Source organism: Hakea prostrata, chromosome 2 (genome assembly GCF_041222555.1).
Source record: "Hakea prostrata isolate BN-2017 chromosome 2, UWA_Hpros_2, whole genome shotgun sequence".
Lineage (NCBI taxonomy): Eukaryota > Viridiplantae > Streptophyta > Magnoliopsida > Proteales > Proteaceae > Hakea > Hakea prostrata.
The window spans coordinates 40,986,923-40,997,816 of NC_142601.1; the positions used below are offsets into that span (position 1 = coordinate 40,986,923).

Genomic DNA, 10,894 nt, shown 5'->3' on the forward strand with positions numbered 1-10,894 from the left:
TGGAGTACTAATTACTAGTCCTCTATCCAACTTCGCAAGTGTAACAGAATACGACTCACAAAAGAAGATGCTATGAATGAATGCGATGCACCAAGATCAAATAATACGAAAGCAGAGGTAGATGATACCGAAATGATACCCGTCACAACATCGTGATCTGTCTCGCACTCGGAACCAACAACACCGTAAACTTTACCAGATGGAACACTCGAAACAAGCTTCAAAGCCGACACCGAGGATTCGGCTTCGAGTGCGCTTGCGAGAAAAATGACCCCGCTTCCCACGCTAAAGCAGATCAAATCCCTACCACCCACAGGAGCTGCCGAAGAAGGATATGCAGGCCTCTCGGTTATTAGCTACCGGACGAGGGTTAGCATAGATCGGTCCAAAGACTCGACTACCAGCAACAGGACGCGCCGGTGCACCACTAGAACCATAGCTCGAGCGCAGAGGTGAAACGGAACTAGCTCCTCGAGGCTGAAACGAAGGGGCGGTATAAGGAGCAGGCCTAGAGAATCTCCGGTTACGGTCACCCGAATGATTCCTGTTCGAGACAGAACGCTGGAGCAGATAATTCTCTCTCTCATTCTCTTCTACCTTCTTAGCATTCTGTACCATCTCGGCATAATCCACAATAGGATGAATTGCCAGGTAAGTCTTCAGTGACGGCCTCAAACCCTTGAAGAACTTCTTTGCCTTCTCACGGTCACCTTTGAAAGCATCAGGGGCAAAGTAGAACAACTCTTCAAACTTCTTCTGGTACTCCAGAACAGTACTAGGTCCTTGAGTGAGTGCCATGAACTCCGCTTCCTTAGCATCTCTCACAGACTCAGGAAAATAATTCTTGCAAAATGCATCCTTGAAAATTTCCCAAGTAAGAACCGGGTGCGAAGCTTCCAAAATAGGTCTGGTAGCATTCCACCACGCATCAGCTTCATGTCAGCCATCTCACCTTCCGCACAAAGAATCTTCCGAGCTTCATTGCAACGGAGGTTGCGAAAAGCTTTCTCCAACTCTCGGATCCACTTGTTCGGGAACAATGCATCCGATGAAATACCAAGAAAGCCGGGATCCGAAGCTTCAAGAAATGCTCCATCAATCTTGCATGCGGACCAGGGGCAAAACCGTCCACAACATTACCAACTGCAGAAGTACCAGCTCCATAAGGATTAAAAGCTGCCTGGGCATTCTGCTGAGTAGTCGCAAAACCTTGCATCATAGCAGTAAACTGATTATGCTGCTGTTGCATCATATTTCCCGCATGTTCATCACATCCCGAATAGAGACTACTTGCGGTGCTAGTGGAGGATTCCCACCGGTGGAAGGAATTTCAACACGGGGAGGCTCGGGCTCAAGTGTTTCTGCAGTATCTCCACACGATTCTGATTCTCACCACCTTCTTCTCCATCTTGACCATTAACAAAGACGATTCCTTAATTGAACCATTCTCGCAAAAGAATTCCAGAGATTAGCAACGCTCAAAGATTAAATCCGAAAAGATTCCACAAGTCAAGATTATTCCACAACAAGTACCAACATTCACAAACGGAAGAAGCAAGAAGCACAAATTCCAAAAATCCACAAAACAGAGCCAAAAATCCAAAATTTTGTGCAACAGTAACTGGACCGGTCGCTTGAGCCGGTCGCTTAAGTTAAGCGACCGCCACTAGTGACCGCCCCAAAATACGCGCGACAGCAACGCTTCAAATACGATTTTTGGGTCATTTTTTATTCTTACACTTCTCAAAACGCAATTTGGGCTCTGGGGATTTCGTGCAAAGGGTTAGGAAGGTATTTTGGAGACTCCGTTGGCTTTGGATTTACTTCCCACGCGACGCATACACGCTACACATGTAATCATCTCATGAAAACCTTCATTTCTATGGTTTGCATGATAGAACTACAATGTGTAACTGTTTTTAGGTTTTTCTTTTGTGCAAAAAATGTTTCTTTTACATCCCATAACATGTCTAGGCATAGATCTACTGTTCACTACGCATTTTTACACAAATATGTAATTATTAGACATCTCATAGCTTCTCATTTTGCATTTTTTTTCGCCTAAAAACAGATTTTCTCACTAGATGGCTGCCCGCGGAGGTAGGAGAGTACCCATTCGCGGCCGAGGTCGTGGTCGAGGTAGAGGTGACGCACATGACCCAGTCCATCCAGACTACTTTAGATCCCTGGAGGCACAGGAGCTATACTTTGGCCACTTCAGTCATCGTGCGATCGAGTATGGTCGACCAAAGAGTGACTTCGGAGGTAGCACAGCTCCGGATCGAGAGTAGATTTGAGGCTGTGGGTTGGAGAGGTACCTTGTTTTTGAACGAGGACGCCTATCCCAAGCTAGTCAGGTTATTCTATAGCAACCTGACCTTCCACAGAGAGATGGATGGAGAGCACGACACTAGGCTAGTGATAGAGAGCCGGGTGAAGACCACAGACATACGCTTCACCACAGAGGAGCTGGCTCACATCCTAGACGTGCCATACATCCACGGCGACAGGGAGATGGTTCGAGCCGGGGGCTGAGTCGACGATGTCATTCATCGGGAGGAGAGAGCTCTCATCTACTCGAGCATTTGCCCACAGGAGTGCAGCGGGGTAGAGTCGTTGATCGAGCCGTATCCCTCATGCGGGATCATCTCCAGGATCATAGCACGGAACTTGCTGCCTAAGGCAGGTCATCAGAGTGAGATTTCACTCATGCAGGCTATGATGACCTTTTCAGTGTACACTCGCTACCAGGTAGACTTGGCTTACATAATCCAAAATGCCATGATCTACCGAGTGACACATCCGAGGGGAGCAAACCTTGGATACGGGCGGCTTCTGACACGGATCTTTGAGCACTTCGGGGTCGACTTCGAGGGAGAGGAGACTATCCCAGTTGGGCATAGCGGTACCATAGGATACAGATTGGTCGCTCAGATGCACTTAACGGGCGGACCAAACTCACCAGAGATGCCAGCCGAGCAGAGGACATGGATGTAGAGACTGATGATGAGGATCATGCAGACTCGCCACCACCTTCCCAGTTCGAGACAGGAGGCACATCCGGGACTCAGGATACTTCGGAGGTCGCACCACCTTGGGCTAGGGGTCTGTTCACTCGGATGGACCAGTTCGAGCAGGGGCAGGTAGAGATGAGGGGCCGGATAGCAGCGAGTGCCTTGACATACTCCGCCGATGAGACTAGCTCCACCACCACCACCACAGCGAGATAGGTCTAGGTTTTGATTCACTATGATTCAGTACTGACCTTAGGGTTTAGATATGTTTATTGTAGTTTTTATTCAGCACATGTTCATTCCCTAACATTTTGTAAAGCGTAGAGTACGCTCCAAATTATGTAAGGCTTTATCTTATTAATGAAACACAGTTATGTTTATTGCACTTGTATTATTGTCTCTTATGCATTTTCTTGATAATTACTGTGTGAGAATATATTTCACTTGACTTATTGTAAGTTATTCAAAATAGGATCCACTTACTTTATCAGTTTGTTTCTAACAAAAGGTGTTCTATTACTCACTCTAATTCTTTTGAGTCACTTCTGGATCTATGACTCAGATTGCTCGTCTAATACTTGTATTAATTATTATTGACTTCCTAAAACCATGGCTCTGATACCACTCTGTCACACCCCACCCGTCGGTCTCGGTTACCCGCCCGACAACCCGTGGGTGCGATCCGTCACAAGATCCAAGGTTTTAGTCTATCAACAATATTTAAGACAAATACAGATAATCATGAGCAAGAATATCCAATAACTAAATTAAATGAATTACAGAAGCCCAAAATGCTCCAATAACAAAGGAAAGAAAATAAAGAATAATGAATAAGTCAAAAATGAGGGCAGCGGAATAAAAGTGTTTAAATCAGTTTCTTTCCAGTTTGTTTCTCTAAGTTAATGAACTTAGATTCCAGTTTAATGAGGTGAGGGGTCCTCCAATTCTTCTCCAGTCAGACCATCAACCGGTGCGATAAGCGCACTCCATGCACCCGCAGGAACTCCCGCACATGCTATTTCCATCTCCCATCGACGGTGCCACGTCTTCTTCAAACGGGATGGTTCCTTCATAGGGAACCAACCCATCTTCGATACAATTCCTTCCTCTCAGTATAGGCTAAAAACATACAAAGAATAAAGGAATGAGTTCTAAAGAACTCAGTAGAAGAAACAATCATATATCTCATCCATCATCCAAAAATACCATGATACAACAAGAATATGAATGAATGCAAAACATGAATGATGCTATGATTTCTAACTATGCAAGTCTCTAATAGCCGACATGCTTTAAGATAAACACCAGCCCTCCTCTCGGGTAAGTCTCATCACTCGATCCGGCAAGGACTGGTTACCTCTCGTAGGGATCCAGGGAAAAAGGGAAAGTCCACACCGGCTCACGGGACCATGGTTAGGGGTTAAGTCCACACTCTCTCACCACGACCATTGGTAATGAGTACTGGCGCATGTCCGGGTTTCTAATCCAATGCAAGGTCATAATGGTTACATGTCTACATGAAGTCCAGATACATCCCCTATGGCACCGACCAACTCGGTTCAAGATCCTTCGCAACCTAGGAGTAAGAATCCTCACGGATCGGCTACCTCTGTTGGACTCTACTCCATAACCCTATGGTCATCCACATATCATTGGGGCGGATGCTCTCATGATTCCTCCCGACACCCGGTCCGGTCCTTGGACATCCATGAGCCCAACCCTAACATATGCAACCCTACCATTTCATGACCAACAGTGGACCACCAAGTCACATCACCGTGCATCACGGGTCACTCGGTTTCAATTCCCCTACCGAAAGGGTAGTAGAATGTGGGGTACCTAGCCATGCAATCTAGACTCATCCTAACAATGTCATCAATAAATCATGATAGTGTTGAAGGCATCAGCAGGCTTGTGTCCCATTCCACACCTCCCGATAACATCAGCCAAGATATCCCAAAAGGAATACCCCAACTATCATAATCATATACCAACTACCACCATCTCATAACAATCACAAACCATAAAGTACACATGAAATCAAAGTAAACAGCAGTACTATGACAGCATTATATATGAAACTACAGCAAGATATATTGGTACAGATTAAGAATAACAATTACTAAATCAACATGCTGAAGTATACATAAATAGATAAGATAGACTGTCCTTACTTGCATATACTTTAAACGTCCGTAAAATGGAATCCAAAGAATTATTAGTAGACTTTTCTTTTAAACAAGAATCACCTAAACACAGGGTTATTAGAATATATAAGTCACATAAACCAAATTGAATCAAAACCGAAATCTATTTGGTCATCATTTACAACCCGATCGCTTGTGCCGGTCGCTTAGGTTAAGCGACCGCCACTAGTGACCGCCCCAAAACAAAGGAGCTTCAATCCGAAACTCAGGCTTCTAATTACTCGATTTCAATCCGGTTTTCGAGTAATCTCATCCTAAGTCTCGAATTAAACACTCCCTAAGCCAAAAGGTTAAGAGAAAACAATCCCCTATCATCAGTGGATTATCCCTAACCCTCTCCTTTATTGGATTTTCCATCTCACAGAAGCAGGGTTCTGTTTATGGTTATTCCATCTCACGCAGATAAAAAAAAAGGTAAAGAATAACCAAGGGGTAATCACAGTGACGAGGAAAAAAAGGGTAAAACCAAACTAACGGAGATAAGAGAGTAGAGAACGAAGGGTTAGTTCAATACCTCACACCAGAAAGCCAGAGAAGAAGAGAACTGATCCTCCAAACCACTGTCAGTATTCCAGAGACTCTTTCGGATCTTCCCCGCAGCCGTCTTAACTCCCAAATAAGAAATAACGAATAAAGTAATCGTTAAAGAGACGGAGTTTGCCTTTTATAGAAGTCTGGGGGCAAAATAGGGCAAAATCCCCGAAAACATACCGGGCGGTCGCTTGGGCCGGTCGCTTAGGTTAAGCGACCGCCACTAGTAACCGCCCCCATGTAATTTGCCATACAAGGGTGCTTTTACTAGGGGGTTGGTACCCAAGGTCAACCTAGCCCTACATAAGAGATGGGGGAGATCTTACCTTCATTCCGGACATCTCTGAACGACACTTGACTTCCAGAATTTCCCACACCAGCCAAGGCAGGCTTTTCAGACATAGGATCCAGATCCATGGGTCCTGGATATGGATCATGGGCTTCAATCCGGATACTCCACAAGTTCACCCGACTAGACCTTCGGGTTCTCGGACCTGGAATACGGATCTCGGGTTAGAAATACGAGGGGTATTACAATAATAAAGCTTGCAACTCATCTTCAAGCTTCAACCTCATTGTGTTCAACTGATTCACTATGCTTTGATATTCATTCAAGTGTTCAGTAACTGAAGTATTTTCCTTCAACTTCATGTTAACAAGCTTTCTCATATGAAAATCTTTATTCCCAGCTGTTTTCCTTTCATAGGGACTCGCTAATTTTTTCCAAAGTTTTTTCACTGATGTCTCATTTGCAACATGATGGAAAACACTAATGTCCAACCACTGTCGGATCGTGCCAATAGTTTTCCTATTTAATTTGGTCCACTCAGCTTCAGTCATCTCTGATGGTCGATTAATATCACCTTCAGCAGGTTTATATAAATCTCTATAAAATAATAGATCTTCCATCATAGGCTTCCAAATCAACCAATTTGATTCATTAAGCTTAATCATAGTACTTGAGGTACTTTCCATTTTAATTTACACAACTATCAACCAAGCTCTGATACCACTTTGATGGGGCTAAACAATATGCTAGTGTAAATTAAAGAAACAAACACTGCTGTAATGGATCAAGCATTCAACACACAAGCCACAATAGACACACAAGAATTTTAAACGTGGAAAAACCCGCAAGGGAAAAACCACGGGACCATTATCGGAGTCCACCCAAAACTTCCACTATCACCAAATGATAATAACAATAGGTACAGAATCAATATCCCATCTCTAGATAACACTAGAGGAACTCAAAATCACAAGCACATCATCAAATAAATGGAAATCAGATAGAATGGAGAAAAGTCACCAGGGAGGTTTCCTGAGAACTATGGTAGAATGATATTCTGACCGTTGGATATGAAGAGCTAGGTGCCACGACCATTCCCTTCAAATCTCACTTCATTCCGGCAAATGTATCACCGTCAGATTCACCGAAGAAACTAGAAAATCCCTTCTTCCTTTTCTTCTCTCGCTCCGACTCTCTCTCCTCAATTTTACAACTTATTTTCTCTCTCCTATTTTTCCCTCTTTTTTTTTTTTTTTGGTTGTTGTTGTTGTTGTTGTAATTCTTTCTTATGCGGCAACCATATATATAGGAGAGTGAGGTGGCATGAAACCCTATTGCTTCAATTAAAGCTGGGCCCCACATGGCTTTAATGGGCAATGGGCCGGAGCCAACAATTATGACATAACTATGAAAAGAGTGTTGGAGAAGGGTCTTGAACATGCAATCCGTTGGTCGCGGTCACACTTTCCATCTCTATCAATCAAATTCAATAGTAAGCCATTTGTCTTTCTATTGCAAGGAAAATAGCTTCAGAACTTCCAATATAAGAGAATGGAATTCCATTTCATAGAAACCCAAATTCGATACATAAACAAGTCTGCATTTGTTTTTCTCGGGAGGGTTTAATAATTCAATTTCCGATTTGAATTACCCTTCACAGGCTTGTTGTAAGATCTGCTTCAAGTTCTGATTCAGATGGAGATACTTTTGAGGAGAACAAAATGTCTCTAAACCATAAACCAAAGATATCTCCTTATGAGACAAGTGATGATGAGATTAGGAGTGAAATTGAGGATGAAATCAGAATTGAAGAGGGTGGAATTCCAGGGTAGACAATTTTTTTACAAGAGTTATGATGAGGGAATTACTGAGAAGGAGATACCTAAGGATAGCCAACTGGGTTCAGTGGGAAGTCTAGCTTTGCCAAAAATGGGTTAGCCTTAAGGATAGCCCTTAGAGATCTAATGAAAATCTGCACAAGAACATCTACGAATCAGAGAATGAAGGTGATCTCATTCCCCTGGTTAGGGAAAGCAAAAAAAGCTTTTATTTTGAAGAGCAAGCATCTACAACTAGTGTGAAAAAAGGAAGAGCTATATTCGTGGGAAAACAAAGACAGTCTCTATTTTGAAGCTCTTTTACACAATGCAGTACTTAGTCCCTCTCGCCTTGGTTCTCTATTCATCACAACTCTCAGTCGTTTTGGAGAAGGGAAATGCAGAGGTTTGTTTAGTCTTATTGCCCATAAAGAGATGAAAACGAAAAGAGGAGGTTTACCATATGGTTCGTTTGGCTCAAAACGAACTGACTCCACGGTTCGAGTTAAAGTTAACTTAAAATAACTTTTGTTGCACATGCTGATAATCAAAGGGTAGAGATTTAATGTAAGCTCAAAAATGAAATTTGACTGTTACTGATTGGAGTAGTGCTTGCTGCCAAGCAAAATCCCGAAGTGGCAACCGATTCCTAATTCTTTTTTTTGGTACAAAGGCGCTTTTTATATATAGGGGATAAGGATATTACATATGCTCCCAAGCAAAATCTCGGAGTGGCAATCGATTCCTAATTCTTTTTTTGGTATAAAGGTGCTTTTTCTATATAAGGGAAAGGGATATTACATATGCCGGCCGGTAGGAGTTGAACCCACAACCTCTCCACTGAAAATCAGGTTGCTAACCATCCTACTACTCCTCCATTGGCAACTGATTCCTAATTCTTTCTATCTTTCTCTCTTCTACAAATCTCAATCCACAGAGAATAGCTGCAATGGTGGTTTTGATGTGGATTATCGTGCAATTTCAACTCAAGCTCTTGAAATGTGCGTTGGTGAGAAGGATCTCGGCGTTGGTTCTTTCCTCCGACGAGCCCTTGAAGCTTACTGGGTTTCTTCACAGAGAGATGAAATCACATGGATGGTGGTTGGAGCTTGAAGTTGTTGGAATATGCTCTTTGAGCACGAGTGAATATGAATGAAAATCATTCATATGGAGAGTTTGTGGAAATAAATGAATTTGTGGAAATAAGTGCATGGAATACTAATGGACTATTTGGTGATTCATTGCACTAAGAGGGGTCATGAATGAAGGGTTATGGGAATACCTATGGACTAGTGGGTGTTTCATCTCCCAAGGAGAATTCATGAATGGAGGTTATGAGACCTTTTATTTCCTAACAACAAACTTCTCATTTCCCTATTGTGATTAATGGAGGGTTTTGGGACTCTTGATTTCCCAAGAAAACTTCTCACTTCCTAGCTTGTTATTAAAGTCTAAAGCTTTTCATTTCCCATAACTTATTCATTAAGTTTGGTAATAAGTGACTGGCTTTTCATCTTTCAAGCTAGTTAAAGAGACATTGATCTCATCTATAAATAGGGATCTCTCCTTGGTGAAGATGGTTGTTGTTGTGTTGTGTTTTCTTTTATGATTTAAGAAGAATGCTAAGTGTGTTTTAAGGGTCTTCTTAGATTTGTGAGTGTTGTCAATGATTTGAGTTTGGCTTTGAGTTTGGTTTCGTGTTTGAATCGTGTGGTGATAGAAGGAAGGCACTTGTCAAATTCGTCGTTGCGATATACTTTGTGCTAAGTACATCGTTGTTCGTCGTTGTATCTTGGGAGACAGAAGTCCGTTGAATCCTCAAGCACACTGTGAAGGGGACGAATCTGTTTTAAGGAAAGCGTCTGACGCGCCTCGACGGTTTTCCTTTACTCTTCTTTTTCGGTTCAAGTTCTGTCTTTCCGGATCTTCTCTTAATTCTTTGTTCCCCTCATTATATTATCAATTTTGGCTAACAGAAGTAGCTCCAAGAAGCGATCTTTGCACAAGAACACGGAGAGGACTTACACTGACGTCTCAACTTTGGATTTTAATGCCGAGAGTGAATATCGTTTGTTCCTAGGAGAAGAAATCACCATTGCCAAGGGCTATTTGAGCATTGTGGATTCACTAGCGTCTGTACTTCCCAAGGGTTTGATCCAACTAGGTAAGAAGGTGAAGAGGATCGAGTGGCAGCATGGAAGTGTCGTAAGGTCGTTGGAGATGGAGACAAATGGGGTTTGTAGCAGCAGTAGCAACAAGCTTGTGAAGCTTTGTTTTGATGATGGTTCAGAAATGGTTGCCGATCATGTAATAGTGACAGTGTCATTAGGGGTTCTCAAAGCTGGAATTCGAGAAAAATCAGGTGTGTCCAGTCCTCCACTTCCGTCTTTCAAAAGGGATGCGATTTTCAGGCTTGGGTTTTGTGTTGTTAACAAGTTGTTTATGCAATTTAGTCAAGGAAGCGAGAATCTTGAAACATTTCCCTTCCTGCAAATGGCGTTCCACCAGCCTGATTCAGAAACCAGAAACCAAAAGATTCCCTTGTGGTTGTGGATGAGGAAGACAACTTCACTCTGTCCAATCTACAGGAATGCTAATGCAGTCCTCTCTTGGTTTGCAGGGAAAGAAGCTTTAGAACTTGAGTCACTCAAAGATGAAGAAATTCTAACTGGAGTCTCTGGTTTCTTGTCAGATTCTGAGCCTCAAAACAACAATGGTAATCATGACAAGGAGATTAATACTTCTCGAATTATCCTAGTATTTGAGTTTATTTGAGTTTATATGAGTTTCCAGTAAGGTAATAACTAATGTGGCAGATAATTTCAAACTTTTTGTTTATGTTTGTTTTATCAAAAAATTATGGTTCTGTTGTAATTTGGAGTTCTCAACGAAGCAAAAAAATTGCCACAGTGAATCAAAATGACAAAAGTTATGGTCAAAATGTTGAACTTTCAGTTTAAACCTGGTATGCCTGTGGAGTTTGTACCCTGTTTAGTTTTGAGACTGCTTTCCAAAATCACAAAGCATGGTTTATTA

The 10,894-nt window shown here is 42.4% G+C and overlaps 1 protein-coding gene across 1 annotated transcript; it reads left to right on the forward strand.

Annotated features, from left to right (window-relative positions):
* The first annotated feature begins 7,448 nt into the window (after window positions 1–7,448).
* On the forward strand, window positions 7,449–10,633 carry LOC149024371 (putative polyamine oxidase 5). The gene is given in 5 exon segments (XM_089143462.1): window positions 7,449–7,498; window positions 7,702–7,869; window positions 8,710–8,959; window positions 9,835–9,857; window positions 9,859–10,633. Coding segments are annotated over 5 exon segments (1,266 nt in total).
* Window positions 10,634–10,894: the final 261 nt, after the last annotated feature.